Source organism: Papaver somniferum, unplaced genomic scaffold, assembly GCF_003573695.1.
Source record: "Papaver somniferum cultivar HN1 unplaced genomic scaffold, ASM357369v1 unplaced-scaffold_93, whole genome shotgun sequence".
Taxonomy (NCBI): Eukaryota; Viridiplantae; Streptophyta; class Magnoliopsida; order Ranunculales; family Papaveraceae; genus Papaver; species Papaver somniferum.
The window spans coordinates 857,676-881,904 of record NW_020652415.1 but is presented as its reverse complement, the minus strand read 5'-3'; the positions used below and the strand labels follow the sequence as shown (position 1 = coordinate 881,904).

General features: G+C 37.9%; 1 protein-coding gene across 22 annotated transcripts; it reads left to right on the top strand.

Moving 5' to 3' along the window:
- Positions 1-1,510: 1,510 nt before the first annotated feature.
- Positions 1,511-6,708, top strand: LOC113346120 (RNA polymerase II C-terminal domain phosphatase-like 4). Of its 22 annotated transcripts, none has more exons than XR_003358420.1 (8): positions 1,511-1,964; positions 2,102-2,936; positions 3,216-3,291; positions 3,396-3,452; positions 4,511-4,967; positions 5,160-5,331; positions 5,428-5,504; positions 6,119-6,708. XR_003358420.1 is itself a non-coding variant. In XM_026589697.1 (8 exons), the coding sequence occupies exons 1-4, from the start codon at positions 1,734-1,736 to the stop codon at positions 3,239-3,241; spliced, it is 891 nt and encodes a 296-aa protein (XP_026445482.1). In that variant the 5' UTR covers positions 1,511-1,733; the 3' UTR covers positions 3,242-3,452; positions 4,511-4,967; positions 5,160-5,331; positions 5,428-5,504; positions 6,119-6,708. The 22 variants fall into 22 exon arrangements, 6 of the variants coding, with proteins under 6 accessions (XP_026445482.1, XP_026445480.1, XP_026445479.1 ...); XR_003358418.1 differs by having other exon boundaries at positions 3,389-3,452; XR_003358422.1 differs by having other exon boundaries at positions 3,216-3,300.
- Positions 6,709-24,229: the final 17,521 nt, after the last annotated feature.

Genomic DNA, 24,229 nt, shown 5'->3' with positions numbered 1-24,229 from the left:
AGAAAAAAGTTCCAGAGAGTTCAAGAAAAGTAGACGATACGCATAGAAATTTCATCATCTTCTTTCCCATGTTTATCAGTTCCCATAACACTCTCAATTATTTCTTCGTCAATCAATAATTGTGTAACTTCATTTTCTTCCAGATATTTAGGGCATCTTGACATTATGATAATCTAACTTTTCGATCAAATTTTGCAAGTCTTGAGTGATATCACCGTCTAACTGTTCATCCGAACTTTCTAAACCTATGTTATATGTTTATGGAAGTTAAATATATTTATAAGTTAATAAGATATTAATTAATTAATATATAAATTAATGTATCGGTTAATTAATATCTCGCTTAATTAATAAATTCTGATGGTCCTAACACATTAATTTTTATAGAGTTTCTACTGTAATGATAATGATTAATTAATAATGTTAGTGATTGATTAAATTAAGATGTTAGTGTTATATTAGTTGAAAAATCAGATTTCTGTGAAAGAGTTGGGGTTTTTGAGAGGAAGAAGAAGTGAAAAAAAGCCTAGATTTTTTAGATTATTGTAACTCCAGATGGGTGATTCAAATGACTTGGTTTTCACATGTAGCTGGTTTTAGTTTCATTTTGGTTGTTTTTGATATGCTTTTGAGTTGCTTTTGTATATTAATCATCGGTACGTATATGATATACTGGTGGATTTTGATGAAACAAGTTCAGATCTAAATAAAAAATCATGTTTTATGTCTAATTGATATTTTTATGGTTTTTGGTTCGTTTTTCAGTTTTCTTTTGTGTATTAACCATCAATACATATATGACGTACTGTTTTCACTTTGTGTTTACTATGAATCTATAGGTTTTCTCTTATTTTTTTGGTTTGATCCAGGAGTACATATACGGAATACTGAAGTATGTGCTTTAATTCAGTTATATTCATGGCTTCATCACTTCTTGACATGCAATTGAGTTTTTCGTTTATGAATCCGCAGTACGTATATGTCGTACTGATAAAAACTTTTTTTGATTCTGTTTTATTCATAGTTTTGCGGCAAATATATACTCAGATTTGTAAGCATCGTAGCAGATATGTACTCAGATTTGTAAGCAGTGTAGCAGATATGTATTCAAATTTGTAAGCAGTGTGGCAGATATGTACTCAAATTTGTAAACAGTATAGCATATATGTACTCAAATTTGTGGTCCTTTATATGTTTTAATTAAATTTGGACCTCCAGATAAAATAAAATTCCGGTTTGGTAGAAGTATGTTATTTCACACGTATTTAAACAGTAGGGTATATTAGTCATTTCCATGTTTTCAAAGAACTTTGGACCCTAGGATAAGGGTAAAATCCGGTTGGACCCTACTATAAATAACCTTATGGGCTTATTTTCCATTTCCCAGAGCCCAGTTAGAAGGAAAAAAAAGCCCAATACGTACTTTTGTATAGAAGCCCATCCGGATCATCAACCCAAGGAGGAACCTTGGCTCTCAATATCAGTACCAAAAAAAGGAAACTAGCTCAATATCAATACCTCCTAATTCGACTAGAACTCCAGTTTCTAAATGTTGTATAAATTTAGGTCTAAGGTATGATGTGCTTATAGTCATTATCACAGAAAAATTCTTAAAATCTTAGCAAAAGGTGTGGAGAGGTGAGGTTAAGAGCAGAAAAAAGTTCCAGAGAGTTGAAGAAAAGAAGACGATACGCATAGAAAAAATTAAAGAAAACAAATTTTGAGGATCAATTATGGCTCCAATCAAGTTGGTGATTAAGTTGAATGGTCGACCAATTTGTAAGCGAAAATTAGAGATTGAAGATCATAATGGGCTACAAGAGGAGAAATCATCTAAAAAGGTACGTCTTCTTGATTCTGGAAACAAGGTTTATGTGATTAAGATGAATGGTCGGCCAATTTGTAAGCGAAAATTAGAGATTGAAGATCGTAATGGGATACAAGAAGAGAAATCACCGAAAAAGGTACGTCTTCTTAATTCTGAAAACAATGTTGATGATTTGCTGTTAGGGTTGAAAAAGAATAGGAAGAGAGATTTATATAACCAAAAAGAGAATTATCGATTACTGTTACGTAATAAACTGTGTGGAATAATGTTCAGGAGAAGTTTGTTGCGTCGGGAAAAACTTTGTTTAGTTCTTGATTTAGATCATACATTACTTCACTCGGTTAAGATTTCGGATGTGTCGTTGGATGAACAGGACTATCTCAATAGTAAATCAGGGTTAATTACATGCATGAAGACTGTTGGGAGACATAGCTTATACAACCACAACGGAAGGTATACAAGGTTAAGGCCTTATGTGCGAGATTTTCTTGAACAAGTATGCCAGAAATTCGAGCTTTACGTTTATACCAAGGGAGAACGGTGGTACGCTAAAGAGGTGGTTAGATTGATTGATCCTAAAAGTGTTTATTTTAAGAACAAAGTGATTTCGAAAGATGATTCTACTGTCAGAAATCGAAAAAATCTAGACGTGGTTTTGGGAGCAAATGCAACTAACACGGTAATTATCGACGATACGGAGTCAGTCTGGAAAGAGCACAAAGATAACATAATTCGCATCAACAAATTTAATTATTTTTCATCAAGAAACGGCGGTGGATATCGGTTAAACATGGATAATGATGAGTTGGATGAAGACGACGGTGCCCTCAAAAGAATCTTAGAAGTTCTGCAGCGTGTTCATGATAAGTTCTTTGAAGAGTTCCCAGTCAAGAATGATGTTAGACCAGTGTTGAAAGCGGTGCTTAAAGAAGTTTCTGCAAATTGATTAACCTCAGTAATTCAATTAATTTTGTAATGTAATTTCAGTGATTTGGGCTTTTTCTTTCTTAATTTGTGCAGAATATTATCATACGGACTTCTTTGCTTCTGGGTTCTGGAGAGCTTTTGTCATGTGCGGCTATAATAGGCTTAATCCAAGGAATGCATGGTATTCTTCTTCCTGTATGCAAGATCTCTCCTTAGTGCAGCAACCCAACTTGTTTCCATGTCCCTTTTTTCATTCATTTGGGTTAAGCAGAAGTTTACTCTTTCTCCATGAAAGCTATTCTAATACAATGGGTTCTATACTTCTCAGATATTAGTGCTTGATTTTTTTTTCATGACAATTTCTGCATCTGCATCTGCAATTTTAGGATTCATTCTTTTGAGGACCCAAGTTACTTAAGCCAAGGACGATCAAGCAATGACTTATCCTGTAATGTTGCAGCGTCAGTTTGTCTGGCCTTCCAGTGATTTGCACAATTGATGTCTTATAAACAAGGATTTCTTGGTGACAAAATGAGGTTCTGAATGTTCGTTTCTCTCCCGATTTCTTTCAGTGTTGGACCTGTTGGTTATATAATGTGTTAATGAGTTGGTTATTTGATCTGTTCTGATTAGTTTGCAGGCAACGCACGCTGAAGTAACAACATACTACTTGGTGTTGGTTTCAAATGGTGGACCTGTAAGTACTTGTTTACAAAGCAACTTTAGTGTTTACTCACAATTCTAAATTTGTACAAATTCCGAAATGAAATAGACTTCTTTGGCTGCACCTTTTGAAGGACCTGCACCACCAGGCTAGAATGAGATACTCCTTTCTTTATTGAATACCTGGTAATTTTTCCCCAGTGCATGGGTTTCCAGCATTGAAAGAACTGAAAAGGAAACACTCTGTCGCACGTCCCATCTTATTATGATGAATTACCGTTCTTTATTGACAGCTTGAATAACCCCTGTCTAAGAACTTATGTTTCAGTTCTTCTGCTGTATGATGACTAAATCGAGTTAGAGGTTTAGATGGAGTCTTAACATTAAACTAGAGGAACCATTTTACATAAATATGATCAGGTAGATTTTCATCTTTAAGCAGAATGGCAAGAAGTAGCTCTCTCATGAAACTACCGATTTCTCTAAGTAATACTGCGACACAAAGAAACTCAAGGGGAAGTTTCTCCACATCAAGGCAGAACGTTTGAGTATCCATATGCATTTCTCTGAAGTTGATAGTTGGATTCCATCCAGCTACAACTCCCTAAAATATGGAGTTCAACTGATCTCACTTGAAGTACATAAAGATGATTTGTATTCCCTTGTATTCACTTTCAGTCTACTGTAAGTATTGAGAAATTTGTCATCTTTAAAGCCTTGAATTAAAACCCTACACCCATCTTTCTCATCTGTTACAGCCATAGATATCATTTTCAAGTCACACAAAACTTCAGCTGTCGTCTTAGGATGCAAATTGTATATTTTCCAAAATTGCGTAATAGTAGTAGCATCCAAGTGCTGGCTCTAGTTCTCAGCCTAATTTTCTATCATTATGACATTAGTGAGAGAAGACGTACTTGATAATTTAGTGCTAGGTACAACATTGAGAATGGAGGGTGAAATTATTCATGAGGACGACAGTAGGCAAAAATGTACTTCTGCATATCTTTGGTGCGCATTCAGTTTTTCCTGTAGGTTTCAATGCTGTAGCTACACAGTGCTTATGATGTTTGTGTGTTAACTTAAATGAAGGTTTGACATGTATATCGGATCAATATTATGGTATGTTTGTGAGTCAGTCTGGAAAGAGCACAAAGATAACATAATTCGCATCAACAAATTTAATTATTTTTCATCAAGAAACGGCGGTGGACATCGGTTAAACATGGATAATGATGAGTTGGATGAAGACGACGGTGCCCTCAAAAGAATCTTAGAAGTTCTGCAGCGTCTTCATGATAAGTTCTTTGAAGAGTTCCCAGCCAAGAATGATGTTAGACCAGTGTTGAAAGCGGTGCTTAAAGAAGTTTCTGCAAATGGATTAATTTCAGTAATTTAGTTGATGTTAAATAATTTTGTAATGTAGTTTCAGTGATTTGGGCTTTCTCTTTTTTAATTTGTGCAGGATATTATCATATGGACTTCTTTGCTTCTGGGTTCTGGGGAGCTGCTATAATAGGCTTAATCCAAGGAATGCAGTATTGTTATGGTTTGTCTGCAACATCTCTCCTTATTGCAGCAACCCAACTTGTTTCCATGTCCCTTTTTTCATTCATTTGGGTTAAGCAGAAGTTCACTCTTTTCTGCATGAAAGCTCTTCTAATACTCATAATGGGTTCTATACTTCTCAGATCTTAGTGCTTGATTTCTTTCATAACAATTTCTACATCTGCATCTGCAGTTTTAGGATTCATTCTTTTGAGGACCCAAGTTGCTTAAGCCAAGGACAATCAAGCAATGACTTATCCTGTACTGTTGCAGCTTCAGTTTGTCTGGCCTTCCATGCTACAGGGATTTGCACAATTGATGTTTTATAAACAAGGATTTCTTTGTGAGAAAACGAGGTTATGAATGTTCGTTTCTCTCCCGAATTAGCTAGTTTTCTGTCAGTGTTGGTTATATAATGCATTAGTTAGTTGGCTACTTGATCTGTTCTGATTAATTTGCAGGCAACACACGCAGAAGCAAGTTAGTATGTATTGGAGCAAAAACATATTACTTGGTGTTGGTTTCAAATGGTGGACCTGTAAGTACTTGTTTACAAAGCAACTTTAATGTTTATCACAATTCTGGAATTTATACAAATTTTGAACTTCGAAATAAAATGCACTTCTTCCATTTTGGGTTTAGTGCTGCAGCTTCTTTTGAGAAACCTGCACCACCAGGCTAGAATGAGATACTCCTTTCTTTATTATATATTCCTGGTAATCTTGTCTTCTGCTTAATATATCGGCTTTCAGTTATCAAAAAAAAAAAAAATCCTGGTAATTTTTTCCAATGCATGGGTTTCCGGCACTGAAAGAACTAAGAAGGAAACACTGTCCCACGCCCCGTCTGATTTGGATCAGTTACCGTTCTTTGTTGACAGCTTGAGTAACCCCTGTCTAAGATTTTATGTTTCAGTGTGCATCTTCATATATTGATCTGTTACAGCAGTAAATATCATTTTCAAGTCTCAAATAACTTCAGTTGTCTTAGAATGCAATCTTATAATCTCAGAAAAATCCAAACTTTGTAAGAACCAGTTTGATCATATACATGACTAACAGATGAGATCAGATTCAGCAGATTCCATTGTATCCTGTTAATTAGTACGAAAATATTAAGATGGATACTAATCCTCATATGAATATTTTCCAGAATTGGGGAGTAGCATCCAAGTGCTGGTTCTAGTTCTCAGTCTAATTTTCTATCATCATGACATTGGAGAGAGAAGACATACTTGGTAATTTAATGCTAGCTACAACATTGAAATTGGAGGGAGAAATTATCCGCGAGTATGATAAGCAAAGGTGCACTTCTACACATTTATGGCGCGATGGCCGTCTTACATGTTTAGGGTGCCCTAGGCGGACTAGTTTTGTGGCTTTTTATGAGTTACCAAATCTGGAGAGAGCTGGATATTCAGATTACAAGAAATTGGTATATCTAAAGTGATAATTTGGATTATGTTATACGGCCAAATGGGGAAGATTCTTTTTTAGCACTTTTTGGTTAAGTTTTGGGTTCGAAACTTGTAATTTAGTTTAGCATAAATCTTCCCTCCCCCCACTTTAATGACAGTAGATGAAAACGGATACCTCCGATTTGTTGAATTTTTATTTCATTATTAAACGTTAGATGAGATGACTTTAAAAGTTAGCCATCAGATCTAGACGGGAAATTTTCGTGTGAACTATTCACATGGACCACTGAATTATCGTAATATAAACGCTATGATTCTATTCTTCTGATGAGATCATATAAAATCCTTATTTTTCTTTAATCTTTAATATTACAAGAATGATACCGCCCCCAAGGACGTGCTTTGCACGTGCACTTAACTTGTTATCGGTAATGAGTTATTTCAAAAAATTGAATACTCAGTGACAGCTATAGTTGTTATGAAATATTTAGTAACAAACTGTAACACAATTGTCCGTAATTTAAATAAGTGTGATAAAACAATTTAGTAGCATTTATAAATGTCACCGATCGACCATAATAATAGAAATAAATAAAATAAAAGGGTCCACAATAATTTGGAGTCCTAGGCAGCCGCCTAGTCTGCCTTTCCCTTAAGACGATCCTTTATGGCGCTTTTAGTTTTTCCTATAGGTTTCAATGCTGTAACTACATAGTGCTTATGATGTTTGTGGGTTAACTTAAATGAAGGTTCGGCATGTATATCGGATCAGTATTATGATATTTTCAGTTTTCCTCTGCTTATAGTCCTATATGATGTTAAATTTCCAGCCATTTATAGATACCTGGAAAGTACCAAAGGAAGATGTCAGCATAGGTACCAGCGGCATGATTCTGAAGAGCACTAACAGCCAGCGACAACTTAAAGATTGACGTCGCCAAGGAGAAAACTCACCGTAAGAAGCCAGAAGGACTTCCCCTTATCCAAAAGAAGAGTCATATAGTGTATCCCCTTTGGGATACACATATGTTGATGGTGATTTTCAGTTCAGGGCTAAAATCGTGAAACTTTATATTTAATGCGCTGTCATTCTGTAAAGGAACAAAAGCTATTTGAAAATAGAGTGCATAAACCTCTTCACTCACAGATGTATTGAACAATTCAATATATTTGTATATATATATACAATTCACTCAGAATGGTGCATACAACAGCAATCCCAAATATTATATGAATTTTATCTTTCATCGGCATTATTCACTAATGCATTGCCCACCTAGTATTTTTCTATGCTATGTTCCCCAGCCGAACTCTCAATATTGACATGACATTACGATTAGTGTTCACTCGCAACGGAGTAGCACGAATCTCCCGAAGTGCCGGTATTGAGATATGCATGAAAACACTCGCGCGAGCTACACCACTCTCTAATAAAGAGATTTCCGTGTCAACGCACTTTTAATTAAAAGTTAGCACGATCGACGCGCTTAAATTCCTTAAGGAAAACCTAGACTGTCCATGTCAGTCTTAAAAAACAATCACGGCCGCACGATTTGGCCAGTCGATTCAACAAGCTTAACCTCTTTATAGCGGAATTAGGAAATCTCCATGATATCCACCGGTGGGCCCACTAGCACCCCAGCCAATCGGAATCCCTTTAGTTCACACACAACACCCCTAATCGCTAGCTAGAACCGGGTGATTGCGTTGTTGAAGGAGGAGCTCAAGCAAGCTAAGACCGACCATAACGGTCTCAGATTCATCACATCCGCCCAACTTAGCTAGCCTAGCTGGACGGTCTAGATCTTCCTTAGAATGATCAAAGAGGTGCTGGCGCGTTCACCGGCGACCCAGCTCCATCCCTGGTCGATCGACTTGCCCACGGCAAGCCGGGAATGCATCAAATCGTTTGCTCAAACTTGGATGAACGCGATATTTCGGAAACCCTAAGTTGCGCTGCGGCGTGCTTCTGTCGCAAATTGATCACGTCCGTCCATGTTCGCCAGCAAAATTGAATAGCTAAGATCTAATTTTAGGCAGACCAATAGATGTCAGCGTGCTCACCATCAGCTCGCCTTTGCATCTGACCAATCGTCCTGCTCAAACCAATGTCCAGTGCCTTGAATTAATTAGCCTAAATAGGATTGTCCACACCCTAAATTGAATCAACGACAGTACGCAACTGCCGCAAATCATCTCGTCCATCCAACTTCCTTAGCTTAGTCGGATGGTCTAAATTTATTTCCAGGAGGCCAACAGGGTAACGTTGTAATCACTGGCCATCCCTCCTCCACAGGGAACGATCATCCAAGTTGTGTATTTCCCATAGGTTCCCAAACGATCGCCCAAAGGTGGTCGTTCACGATGCTTACATACAATTTTAATGATTTTACAGCAGTCATTAACTGCCGCAAATCATCTCAGCCACTCAACTTGGCCAACCAATTTAAACGGTCCAGATCTAACCTGGATCGACCGATAGGATTTTAGAATGGCTACCAGTCGCCACTCTCATATAAGGACTGATCAGCCAGCCTCAGACACACGCGCACGGCTTATACCAGCTCTCTGAAAATGGTCGGTCACGCTCTTTTTAAGACGTTCAACTCGCGGCTAATTTGGACGAGCACTAAAACAACGATGCTTCCTGCCCATCAATTATTTTTAGAAGCTTGTTTAAAAGCGATGCTTCATGTGCATCAATTATAAACGATGCTTTATAAATATTGATTCCACAAATAATTTTATTATTTGACCTAAAAGTGCTATATGCTACTTTAAGCAACGATTCTCATGACTTGACGCATTCAGCAGCCTGCTGTATATATTTTCTACAAACACTTTTAACACTCCTGGCACAAACACTTCAACGGGGCGGGCCTTTATAGATGAAAAAGTTTGTGTTGCTCCTGAACGCTCATGGGAAAGAAATCAGCCGTCCAACTTCATCACACATGAGGATCTGGAGCGACTCCTCCAAAATCGAGGCAGAGAAAACCCGGTGGACATACACCAATATCAACCTCCGTATCATCCTGATGTGGAAAGAATCCCTCTCCCAAGAGGATACTCCTCTCCCTCAGTTTTCTCTTTACGATGGTACTTGTAACGCTCGTGAACACATCTGTCATTTTATGGAATCTTTGGGAGAACACGAATACAATCATGTCCTCCGCCTGAAAGAATTTTCAAAGTCTCTTACCGGAAGAGCGTACACCTAGTACAACAACATCGCACCAAACATCATATCCAACTGGTGTGAGATGGTCACCGCTTTCTACAAGAAATATTTCTTTGTGTCTGAGCAAATCACCTTCTCAGACTTCGGAAGAATGTTTCAACGAAACAACGATCATCCAAATGATTATGTCAAGAGGTTCAGAATTCAGGCGTTGGATTGTCACGACCCAAATATGACCGAACAACAAATGGTAGAGTCATGCATTAATGGTATGGTTCCCATCTATTGTGCTTTACTAGAAAACTTGCGTTTCCAGACGTTCTCTGAACTCCATGAAGCTTCTAAGAAGTCGGCTACAACGACACTGACACTGTTGGAAAGAACCAGACAACCAGAGGTGAAGATGAACGCGAAACTCGAGGAAACATACGCCTCATCAACAAGCAATATAACACTGGTCCCTCTGTAAGCGTAGTAAGTGAAGGAGGGAAAAGGAAAGCTCCAGTGACAGAACAACAACCCAGGCGTGCGGCACCAACGCAGACAACTATATCCAGAAGCTCGCGGCTAAGACCCTTGTGCAGCAACAAGAAACAGGAAATGCTGCTTCAGACTTCCCATTTCCAATGGATGAAGTCATTGAACTCCTGGAAGCGTGGATTCAAGATGACGCCATCAAGCTACCTCCTCTCAGACGTCCACCAACCGAGGAAGAAATGGCAAATCCCAAATATTGTCGTTACCATAGGTTCGTCAATCACCCAACCAGTGACTGCAACAAGCTGAAGCGCATTTTCAAAGAAAAGTTGGACGGTGGAGTACTTCAACTAGGCATAGAGGGAGTTCACAGGGTACCTTTTCCAGTCAGAAGCTGCATGATTTCTGGGAACTCCATCAACAAAACCGTACATTCTATGATGAAGCATTTGCGTGAAATTCATTAATTCTCCAATACTCAGCGTTAGGACATATTTGTAGCCCTCAACCGTGTTGTGTTAGGAAAGCGGCTATTTCCATCCAGAGAAGCCATTCCCAAGCCCCAATCTCTCCTGCAAGGCACGACTAATAGATGCAACTGGGGACTGCTGACCACTGCCCTTCTAAAGGATGTTGAGTTCGACAACACGCTTATTGACGCAGCCTCTGATTTCAACGTTGTAACCGTCAAGATTCTGAGAGCTGCAGGAGTTTCAAAGCAGGAAGATGTTCGCTGCCCAACCATGATCAAAGACCCAAAAGGAGAATTAAAAAATGAATACGGGTACATTAACCTCGAGATCAAGATAGGAGATGTTCAGACACACGGAAAATTTCATATTGTTAAAGAATGCCCAAATTATGATATGGTTCTGGGACGCTCGTGGGTGCATAACAACAAAGCAAAGCTAGGAGTACACACTTTTCCAGTGTCGATACCTGAAAGGATTTCCCACAAGCCATCCAACCCTGAAGATTATCTGATGTCGTATCAACAACTCTCCAATGTGACGCAACTACCTGGAGAGAGTCCGACGACGTTCGTCTGCAGTTTTCGGACACAAGTAAGTCTTATTGAACAACCCTTTCTGCAACCAGTCACTTCTCATTTCATCAAGGCCTGGGGACTCGATCCGATCGTCAACCCAGCCGTCATTAGGAGATGTGAATGGGATGCCCGACCTTTCAAATATTTTATCAAAAGTTTTGAAGTTTTTTCAATCAAAGACGACGAACTTAAGAATCAAGTAGCCGCGCAACACCCAAACCCATTTCAAGTTGGAGATATGGTAGTAAGAATTGATGCTCAGCCTGCTTCGTCCGATTTCGCAGAAGGGAAAGACGAGCCATACTTAGTGGCAGAAGTCATTTTGGGAGGTTAATGAAAGCTCATCAATACTGACAAGCTAGAAGGTGTAGTAATACACGCTCGGTGGATCAAACCCTTTAATACCTAATATGTCATGCCGCCCTTGCCTCCAAAATTCCTTTCAGTGTTTATTCGGCAATTTCCCTTTTCATGCGTAATGTCAAATGAAGGCTACAGGTTGGTGGACGAATTCTTAATTTTCATCATTACCTACCCTACTTCAATAACTTGAAAATTGCTTTGATGCTAATAGTGTGTGAAATCGGCTATTGTCTTCCTCTAAGAAAGTTTCAACGATTGAAATAAGAGTTGTTAGAGCATAGCTCGATTAAACCTACCAAGCGTTAGTATGTCAAGTTTGGTTGTCATATTTTAGTGAACCAAAACTCATTTAAGAGTCGCTTGATTAATGTACTAGAGTCAACTTCGTATAGGTTATCTTGAAAGTATTAGGATATGAGACATTACAAGTATTGCGAAGACTTGAAGAAGTGAAGAAGTAAGGAGCTACAACCACAACATCATCCTTCCACTTGAGGTTAGTGATATTTGACTTGAACTTTTTCATTCCCTAACGTATCTTTCAAGTCGTGCATGTTGAAAACAAAACTGCGAAGCATGAACACTCTAGACAGACATAGTATTAAGGAATACAATACAAGGTTTATTGCTTAACCATTAAATTTTGTAGATAAGACATCAACATAATCATATGAATGCTATTGTGATTATGTATGGGTATGAGATGAGGATTTCATCCTAGGAAACAATGTTTTTACATGTGTTTTAAGGAAGTAAGTTCATGATCTTGTGTTACGAACCGAAAAGGAAATCACAAGGCGTTATTGGGGATGTTCTTCATTGCATATCTTATGAACGACCAATATGTGTGATTAGTATAACCGCTCATGACTTGTTTGTGTTCTTGGTAAAATATTCACGTGAGGCCTGACTTATGTATTGGTATGACTTTTATTAGTGAAACCGATCTTAAGTAATCACCTGATGGTATGATCGAGTTTTTGTGTGTAAGGATGAATCTGGGTAAAGGGGAACCGATCCTAGTAAGAGGTGAAACACATACAAAGGGGAATCGATCCTTGTATGAGGTGCAGCAAGGTTTATAGCAGAAAGGGGAACCGATCCTATGGACATGTGCAACGCATATGAGTTAGATACCATATATATGTGGGGAACCGATCCTAGTACCTAGTCAACCAAAGTTTGGAAAGCTAGTGTGACTATGCACAGTACTCACATAGAGGTGGAACCGAAACTTGTTTTGGTAGAACCCAATGATTCGTGATTGAGTGTTACTTGATCAATCACATAGTTCTTGAAAGTCAGATGAACCAATTCTAAACTTGTTTGGAAGTGTGGTAAATTGATTTCAAGTGAGTAAGTATGAAAGAGGACTTATAAAGAAAGGATGCCGACACACTTTGAACACGTGCATTAATGTGTATATTTTTATTGTTCAAAGATATTCCTTAACAGCTAAGAAGGAAGAAAATCCCAGGATCGAAATTAAATAAGCTAAGAATCTTTTTATTTAAGGTTTTTAATTATATATGGAAAATAAGAATTAATAATGTGCATTTACTAGTTAAAGATTTTCCATGGAGATTTTCGATCAATATTTTGGACAGAGCATTCTCAGGAATTATGAAAACCGAATCTGGAAATTATTATTGAATATCATGAGAATATTTTCGGTTTTGGAAATTCCTTGGTATCCAAACTTCCTTGTCTATAAATATTTGAGTTTGCATTTCTAGCAAACTAATCCTTCGTGACAGTAAACTTCCTATGTTGTACTGTTACTTGTGTAGCCGCCTATTCGGAGAGAAGAGTAACCTAATTAGGAGAAATCTCTTACGGACGCTCAGTTTAAAGTCTTCTTTGGGATTGAGAATCTATAAGAGTATCGTTGGTGGAACTTAGATAATTGTGGTTTATCTTTTGTTTTCGATTGATTTGATTGACTAATGGTGGTTGAAATTTGATTGCACCTAGTTTCTTAATGCTTGAGAATCTTCTCTTCTGATATAAGATTCACTCAAACTAGTTCGAAGTTTCGACGGGGATCTTTAGACTGTTGTTAGTGCTAAAGACTATCTTGTGATAATCCATTGTTAACAGACTCTGTTCTGTGCGTGATTGATCACAAGAGATTCAAGTAGTTGTGTGCAGGTGTTTATTGAAGATCTAAGAAGATTTGAGGACAAAGAAGAGATAGAATATTTCTGACTTGGGTATATAAATCTTTAGTGTGCACAATACTTGTTTCGGTAAAAGAGGATCCAATTAATGGTCGGTTTATCCTTGTGGTAGATTGGATTGATTAGTTGTGTAGATCGGCATGAATACGTTTCCTTGGGATTAAAGGTATTGATTGCAAAATCTTAACGATTACCTTGGGTGATTAAATATAAGATAGATCTAAGGACCTGACGCAGGAGTTTATGTTAAGATAAACAGAAGATTTTAGGTGAACTATAGGTTTAGTTACTTGGTCCCAACTATACGAAGTTGGTTTATTTTGTATAGCGGCTTAATCCTGAGAGTATTCAATTCTGGAAAGGTCCCGGGGATTTTCTGCATTTGCGGTTTCCTCGTTAACAAAATCTTGCTGTGTCATTTACTTTATATTTCCGCATTATAATTGTTTTATTATAATTAAAGTAAATTACACAAACGTTAATTCCTATTTACTTGATGATCAATCCTATTGTGTTTGGTTAAGTCCGAACCATTGTATCAAGTAAACATACTTCGTTGTTGTATTGTCTCGATCTCGTATCCATAGACGATCACACGAAGTGTGAACCGGTTTGTTGTATTGTCTCGACTCTGTCCATAGACAATCACTTTCGGAGAAAGGACTTATAGGAAGGAAAAGTTTTAGCTTGAGTTATATTTGGGTACTCTCGCCTTTTCAAGAGTTTAGAACACTTAACCATTATTGGATATGTCATGTTGTGCACTCTTGTACATATGTAATCCATGTCGGGGAACCATAGTATGCGCACCGGTTTGCGTACCTGCTGGTTTGAGAAATCCGGGAACCTAAGTATCTGTACTGGCGTATAGGTTCATGTCCGAGAATTTCTGCTGGGATTTGAAGTTCGCGTACCCGTTTGCGTACTGGCGTAACTCAACCTTAGTCTGGGTATTTCAAGTATGCGTACCCGTGTGCATACTTGAAGGTTAAAGTTCTAAAATCGGTTTTAAACATGAACATAAACATTTACATAATAAGGAACGCAATCTTTGCCGTGGCCATAATGTTCATGATTGATTCGAGAGAATCAAACCGATTTTGCTTCAATTGTGTTCTTGTATAAATCTATGAGAATATAGCAATTGAACAACTCTTTAACTAGTTTCGTTTGAGTCATTTGAACTAGTTTTGGTTAAGATGAATAAGGTTGATATGAGAGTAATCATATGCTAACCTCGGTTAACTATTTGTGAACCAACATGGTGTACACGTTTAGGTACGGTTACATAAACCTAAATGAGGGTACATTTCATTTGTGTGTAACAAGCTAAGTTCAATCTAACAGTTGAAATATATTAGCTTGGTTGAATCAGGTTTTTCATATAACGGTGAATATTGAATGCTTTGTTACCAAGGTAACTTGGATTGCAAACCCTGTTTCGAAACTATATAAATGAGAACTCTAGCAACTGAGAAACCTAATCCCACACCTCTTGTGTGTTACTAGTTGCATAAACTAGAGTCGATTCTCCCTTAACCTTAGGTTTCTATCGAGACCCTGTAGGTTAACGACTTCAATGACTTCATTGGGATTGTGAAACCAGACCCAACTATTCTCTTCGTAGTTGCGTGTTCTAATCTTGCTCGATTCTATCGTATTGAGTACAATTGAAATAATTGGCTCGAGATTAATTTCTCCGATAGGCAAGATAAAAGTAATCACAAACATCTTCGTCTCATCATTTGTGATTCCACAATATATTGTTTCGCTAGTCGATTAATATTATTGTCAGGTGATTGATAATACTAAGATGTTCTTCGGGAATATAAGTCTGGTTTATCAATTGGTTCCTGTTCACCTTGCTTTGTCAAAAAACGGAACAAAAACTCTTGGGTATTTCTGTGGGAAAAATATTTATTCAATCTATCGACTTTTCTGTGTGAGACAGATTTGTTTATCAAGTCTTAGACTTTGGGTCGTAGCAACTCTTGGTTGTGGGTAAGATCAACTAAGGAAATCAAGTGCGTAGTATCCTGCTGGGATCAGAGACGTAAGGAACGCAACTGTAACTTGAATCAGTGTGAGATTGATTAGGGTTCAACTACAATCCAGTCCGAATTTAATTGGTAGTAGGCTAGAGTCTGTAGCGGATTAATACACTGTAGTGTCCAATCTGGACTAGGTCCCGGGGGTTTTCTGCATTTACGGTTTCCTCGTTAACAAATTTCTGGTGTTTGTGTTATTTATTTTCCGCATTATATTTTGTTATATAATTAAAATATCACAGGTTGTGCATTAAGATTAATCAATTAGAATATCCAACCTTTGGTTGTTGATTTACATTGATTGACACTTGAACACTGGTCTTTGGTACCGTTCAAGTAACTCCTCTTATATTCAATCGGGCTCGCAGATTTCTATTTGTTGATAGTGGATTGAATTAAGAGTTAGAGATATTAATCTCTTTGATATACTTTACTCTAGAGTGAGTCTGACTGTATAGTTGATTCTCTAGAAAGTATATTGGAGTAAGTCCTCTCAGATTTCCAAACGAATTATTGGGATGTGGTTGTTAGACCCCGCATTTTCAATTGGTATCAGAGCAGGCAAACACATTAAAGACCTCATAAGTTTGTGTTTGTAGCGATCTGATATGGATAAAAGTGATATCTCTATAAACGTACCACCAGTCTTCGATGACTCAAATTACTTGTGGTGAAAAATTTCTATGCGTGCCTTTCTTTAAGCGCGTGATTTTCAATCATGGGTTTATGTGGTTAATGGCTATGACGCTCCCATTGTGGAAGTTTGGAAATGCGACCGTTCCTAAGGATAATGGTGCATATGACGCTGTTGAGATACTTGCTGCAAAGAAAAACTCCGATGGTTTGAATGCCATCATACATGCCATTACCCCAGATCTTCAGCACCATGTGACTTCGTGCACTCGGTCTAAAGATGCTTGGGATATCTTAGAAACCGTATTTGAAGGGAATACCAGTGAAAAAGAAGCTAGGCTTCAAAACCTTAATTACGATTGGGAAAACCTTCGTATGGCGTATGAAGATTCATTTGATAAGTTTAATCACAATGTATCTGAAATTGTTAATGCATCTTTTGTATTGGGTAAGACTATTCCTGAAAAGGACATTGTGATGAAAATTCTCAGATCGCTGCCATCTAGATGCGATTTTAAGAAGCATGCTATCTTTGAAGGAAATAACCTTGATGCTATCTCCAGAAATATGCTAGTTAGAAAGCTAAGATCTTTGATCATGAGCATACATCCAAAATCGGAAAGGATGTTGCCTTCAAAACATAAAATAATACTAAATTACTTGACAAAAGTAAAAGTTTTTATGTCTCTGAGGATGATCTTTGTGAGGTTGATTCATCAGATGAAGATCTTGACAAGTCACTCTCTTTGATCACAAGACAGTTTAGAGATCTTCTATTGAAGAGAAGTAAATGGTTTTCCAGAGACAAACCTAGGTCATCAGTTAAACCTCACAATCACATTCCTCCTAAAAACAAGGATACTGACGAGGCTGATGACGAGGATATGCCACAGTGCTTTAAGTGTAAAGTTTTTGGTCATTTTGCAAATGAGTGTCCAAACCGTAGAAAATACACTGGGAACAAAGGTCTTGCTGCAACTCTTGATGAGATGTCTGATCACTATGATTCTAATGAAGATGAAAGATCAAGTGTTGCACTTCTTAATGAAGATATTGATTTTGATAATTGTAGCAATACATACATCAATCTCGATATTGTTCCAGAAGAAGACTCAACCAATCTGGAAGAAAAAATTAACCTTTTTGTTGGAAACTCTATGTTTGATTTTTCAGGTTCCACTTTGTGTCTAGCAGCTTGCACATCTCGGGGGTCTGAATCATCTTATCCATTGACATGCTCTTATTGTTCACTCAAAGGTCATAAACTTTCAAAGTGTTTCAAGTACAAACACAAGATGAGATATGTCAATAAACTTCAACGAAGAGGAAATCGCCTAGCAAACAAGCTTAAACTTGTTCGAAAAACCACTGAGGTATGTAAGATTTTATCCTCTTCAAAGAAGTTGATTTCCAAAGATAGGTCAAGCCCACTAGAGAAAAGAGTATGGTCTAAACATTTTGATAGACAAGGTTCTATGAATCCCGATCAAAAAGGATGTGATGGACAGATTACAACTTAAATTGTGTTGGTTAGTGCATCTTGTCTCATGTACCTGATTAAAAGAGACAAGATTCTGCACACCTTAGGCTTTTGAAAAAGAAAAATAGTTTTAAATTTGTTTTCTTTTATTTTTGAGCTTTGCCTGTTTGGCAAAATTTGGAATTCTTTCATATCTAATTGATATTGAAAGGGACTTCCCTGTTTAATCAATAAAAGAGGGTTATTCTCGACAATTCGACTCTTTCTAGGGTTGTGAATTGTGCGTACGTGAACCTGTGCGGTTAAAGGTTCTGTAACCCTACATTCCTTTTCCTTCTTTGAAACTCTTTTTATCTTAAGACTGCTTGTTGAGCTTAAATTGTAATTTCCTCTCACAAACCCATACATTCATGGAAACTCCAAGCATCATGTCTTCTGATGGAAAAGATGTTAATATGATTGTTAAGCCATCAACCATGAAGAAAAAAGAGAAATCTACGTTACCTCCAACTTTGAAAAGAAAAAGAAGGAATGTGAGGAAGACAAGTGTTGTTCCTTCAAATTCTCAGAAGTTTTCTGGTGTTCTTGAAGAGTTGAAGGAAACAAGGAAGGAGATTCATCAAATAAAGGCTTTTTTCTTCAGAAGTCTCGAAATTCAGAAGGCCCTGGTTTGACATTATCAGTCTAGAAGGTTTGTTGGAATTGACTCATTTCTCCATGAACCTTACGTTCCTATGGTTGTTGAAGACAAGGAGTTCGGGGACGATAAAGAATTCTTCAGAGGTCTTAATATCTAGTAAATCTTCTTATGAGAATTTATCTCTTGTATTTTTAGAAGAATAACTAGGGTTTGGAATAGCCATTATTGTGAGTACACATAGCTATGTCCAACGTTTTCATCTTCATGTTTTTAGATTTATTTATTTAAATTCTAAGTTTTTGGAAGATGATTTTTGCAATTTTAATCTTTCTGATTTTATATATTGAAAAATTTTATGGGATATGTTGTTTACATCCTTGAACCTATGACTATCCCATACTTGTTCAAAAGTTATCTCTATTATGTCGGTGTGAAAGTATTGATAAAAGATAGAATGAAGTTTTGACTTACAAAATTTAAAGCCTTTTATGTCATTATTTGATGGAAGAAAGGATAAAACTTTTTTTTACAAGGATTATGTCTATTGTATGTCATTGGACAAATAGTGATGGAAAATAGAATGAATCCTTGTGTATTCTGCAGTATTGGTCGATCTCCAATCCACATTTTTGTGCATATATTGTGTTGCCCCGTAAGTTCTCTTATGTCGAGCATGGCCAATTGAATTGATCACCTTCTTGTGGTTAATTTAGTTGTGTATTCCAATTGAACTAACCATGGGTTCTCTTGTGGTTATTTCAATTGAACTTTTTGGATACAAATTCATGTTTCGTAATGATTATTTCAATAACTTGAAAATTGGTTTGATGCTAATAATGTGTGAAATCGGCTATTGTCTTCCTCTAAGAAAGTTTCAATGATTGAAATAAGAGTTTAGAACACTTAACCATTATTGGATATTTCATGTTGTGCACTCTTGCACATATGTAATCCATGTCCGGGAACCATATTATGCGCACCTGTCTGTGTACCTGTTGGTTTGAGAAATCCGGGAACCTAAGTATGCATACTGGCGTACAAGTTCATGTCAGAGAATTTCTGCTGGGATTTGAAGTTCGCGTACCCGTTTACGTACTGGCGTAACTCAATATTAGTCCGAGTATTTCAAGTATGTGTATTGCATACTTGAAGGTTAAAGTTCTAAAATCGGTTTTAAACATGAACACAAACATATATATAATAAGGAATGCAATCTTTGCAAACCGTGGATATAATGTTCATGATTGATTCGAGGGAATCAAACCGATTTTGCTTCAGTTGTGTTCTTGTATAATTCTATGAGAATATAGCAATTGAACAACTCTTTAACTAGTTTCATTTGAGTCATTTGAACTAGTTATGGTTAAGATGAATAAGGTTGATATAAGATTAATCATATGGCTAACCTCGGTTAACTATTTGTGAACCAACATGGTGTACACGTTTAGGTATGGTTCATAAACCTAAATGAGGGTACATTTCGTTTGTATGTAACAAGCTAAGTTCTATATAATGGTTGAAAGATATTAGCTTGGTTGAATCAGGTTTTTCATCTAACGGCGAATATTGAGTGCTTCGTTAACAAGGTAACTTGGATTGCAAACCCTGATTTTAAAACTATATTAAGGAGAACTCTAGCAACTGAGAAACCTAATCCTGACATCTCCTGTGTGTTACTAGTTGCATAAACTAGAGTAGATTCTCCTTTAACCTTAGGTTTCTATCGAGACTCTATAGGTTAACGACTTCAAAGACTTCATTGGGATTTTGAATCCTGACACAACTATTTTCTTTGTACGTAGTTGCGTGTTCTTATCTTCCCCTATTCTATCGTATTGAGCATAATTGAAATAATTGACTCGAGATTAATTTCTTCGATAGGAAAGATAAAAGAAATCACAAACATCTTCGTCTCATCGTTTGTGATTCCACAATATCTTGTTTCGCTAGTCGATAAAGATTATTATGAGGTGATTAATAATACTAGGCTGTTCTTCGGGAGTTTAAGTCCGGTTTATCAATTGGTTCCTGTTCACCTTGATTTGTCAAAAGACGAAACAAAAACTCTTAGGTATTTCTGTGGGAGACAAATTTATTTAATCTATATACTTTTCTGTGTGAGACAGATTTGTTTATCAATTCTTCGACTTTGGGTCGTAACAACTCTTGGTTGTGGGTGAGATCAACTAAGGTAATCAAGTGCGTAGTATCCTGCTCGGATCAGAGACGTAAGGAACGCAACTGTACCTTGAATCAATGTGAGATTGATTAGGGTTCAACTACAGTCCAGTTAGAAGTTAATTGGTAGTAGGCTAGAGTTTGTAGCATCTTAATACAGTGTGGTGTTCAATATGGACTAGGTCCCGGGGTTTTTCTGCATTTGCGGTTTCCTCGTTAACAAAATTCTGGTGTATGTGTTATATCTTTTCGCATTATATTTTGTTATATAATTGAAATATCACATGTTGTGCGTTAAGATCAATCAATTATAATATCCAATCTTCGGTGTTTAATTTACATTGGTTGACACTTGAACATTGGTCTTTGGTACCGTCGAAGTAACTCCTCTTATATTCAATCGGGCTCGCAGATTTCTATTTGCTGATTGTGGTTTGAATTAAGAGTTAGAGATATTAAGCTCTTTGATATACTTTAATCTAGATTGAGTCTGACTTTCTAGTTGATTCTCTAGAAAGTATATTGGAGTAAGTCATCTCATATTGCAAAACTAATTGTTGGGTGTGGTTGTTAGACCCCCGTATTTTCGCTGCTTATGCTCGATCCTTCGCCGCTTTATCCGAGCCGCAAACCTTTCAGCTCTTGCACTTGTCAGCTGAGACGCTTCGTCGCGCCTTCACTCCTCCTCCATGCTGACTGAAGCCAAAAAGATTGAACACGCTCTCAAATGATGCGTAAGTGCATAAGAGACATACCATGTATAGCACGACCAGCTTCGCGAAATGGAGAATATATTTTTTCCATCACCTCCTCGAATGCGTTAGCCCTGGGTTTGTCGACTTCAAAGCTTTCCTCTGGATAAGCTGAAGAATAATCATCACCAGCAGTTCCAATCATATATTGTAAAGAGGCATCATGATTATATCAACAATTGACGTAAAAAAAAAAATCAAAAATCAGATTACATGACACATATGGAGCAATACCTGTAACGAAGAAGAATGAAATTCTGTGATGATCGGTTTGGGGAGAAAGGCTCAAACGCTTCTCTTTATATTCCACAAATCAACAAGGTCCCAGGAAGAAAATGAGTCTCTACTTACCGTGTATAAAGGATTCAGATACGGGATAACAATCGAATGGATACTTATCTACCCGAGGACAACTGACGTGCGCTAAAAGAAAACGTATCTTGCTCAAGGGTCGAGCCAGTCCCTATCCTGGTAATGTATGCCAAACTTCTCTCGTAAATTTCTTTGACTGTCACCATCTGGTGTTTACCCCGCAATAGCATCACTATTACGTGCTAAGCATGGGACTTAATGTTGATTGTGGTTTTCAGTTCAGGGCTAAAATCGTGAAACCCTGTATTTAATGTGTTGTCATCCTGCAAAGGAACAAAAGCCATTTGAAAGTAATGAGTGCATAAACCTCTTCGCTCACAGATGTATTGAGCAATTCAATATATTTGCATATATATATATATATATATATAATTCACTCAGAATGGTGCATACAGCAGCAATCCCAAATATTCTATGAATATTATCTTTCACCGACATTATTCACTAATGCATTGCCCGCCTAGTATTTTCCTATGCTATGTTCCCCAGCTGAACTCTCAATATTGACATGACATGACGATTAGTGTTCACTCGCAGCGGAGTAGCACGAATCTCCCGTAGTGCCAGTATTGAGATATGCATGAAAACACTCGCGCGAGCTACACCACTCTCTAATAAAGAGATTTCCGTGTCAGCGCACTTTTAATTAAAAGTTAGCACGATCGACGTGCTTAAATTCCTTAAGGAAAACCTAGACTGTCCATGTCAGTCTTAAAAAACAATCACGGCCGCACGATTTGGCCAGTCGATTCAACAAGCTTAGCCTCTTTATAGTGGAATTAGGAAATCTTCATGATATCCACCGGTGGGCCCACTAGCACCCCAGCCAATCGGAATCCCTTTAGTTCACACACAACACCCCTAATCTCTAGCTAGAACCAGGGTGATTGCGTTGTTGAAGGAGGAGCTCAAGCGAGCTAAGACCGACCATAACGGTCTCAGATTCATCACATCCGCCCAACTTAGCTAGCCTAGCTGGACGGTCTAGATCTTCCTTAGAATGATCAAAGAGGTGCTGGCGAGTTCACCGGCGACCCAGCTCCATCCCTGGTCGATCGACTTGCCCACGGCAAGCCGGGAATGCATCAAATCGTTTTCTCAAACTTGGGTGAACGCGCTATTTCGGAAACCCTAAGTTGCGCTGCGGCGTGCTTCTATCGCAAATTGATCACGTCCGTCCATGTTCGCCAGCAAAATTGAATAGCTAAGATCTAATTTTAGGCAGACCAATAGATGTCAGCGTGCTCACCATCATCTCGCCTTTGCATCTGACCAATCGGCCTGCTCAAACCAATGTCCAGTGCCTTGAATTGATTAGCCTAAATAGGGTTGGACACACCCTAAATTGGATCAACGACAGTACGCAACTGCCGCAAATCATCTCGTCCATCCAACTTCGTTAGCCTAGTCGGATGGTCTAAATTTATTTTAAGGAGGCCAACAGGGTAACGCTGTAATCACTGGCCATTCCTCCTCCACAGAGAACGATCGGCCAAGTTGTGTATTTCTCATAGGTTCCCAAACGATCGCCCAAAGGTGGTCGTTCGCGCTTCTTACATACAATTTTAATGATTTTACAGCAGTCATTAACTGCCGCAAATCATCTCAGCCACTCAACTTGGCCAACCAATTTAAACGGTCCAGATCTAACCTGGATCGACCGATAGGATTTTAGAATGGCTACCAGTCGTCACTCTCCTATAAGGACTGATCGGCCAGCCTCAGACACACGCGCACGACTTATACCAGCTCTCTGAAAATGGTCGGTCACGCTCTTTTTAAGACGTTCAACTCGCGGCTAATTTGGACGAGCACTAAAACAACGATGCTTCCTGCACATCAATTATTTTTAGCAGCTTGTTTTAAAGCGATGATTCATGTGCATCAATTATAAACGATGCTTTATAAATATTGATTCCACAAATAATTTTATTATTTGACCTAAAAGCGCCATATGCTACTTTAAGCAACGAGTCTCATGACTTGACGCATTCAGCAGCCTGTTGTATATATTTTTCTACAAAATACTTGATACATCAAACATGTCACAAAATAAGGAATGATTACTGGGGTATGGTCTGGTGGTTTACGTCGTGGGGCGTGCAACGCGACCATTACGAGAAAGTGGCAAGAAAGGACAGACGGTTAACAGCAATGAGGGAGTAGTGGGTGAAGGGGTGACCGGTCTTCCCACATAATGGAAACTTGATGGTCACCACCTTTTTCACAAACCTACTTCTCCACTACTTAACTTCCTCCACTGCCTACGAGATCAGGTATTCGTTCAATGATTTGTATAAATAGGTTTTTCAACCTATTTTCGACAACAAGTGTGATCAACACAAGTATCCAGAAAACACCGAGAACTGATAGCTTACATTCTGCAAGCCAGTTCCACGTTCTGATACAAGTCATAAAACAACCACACCTTCATAATTCAACATTTTGATCTCAAACACTTTCTTCGCTTCCCTCCTTAAGATCAACCCTTTCT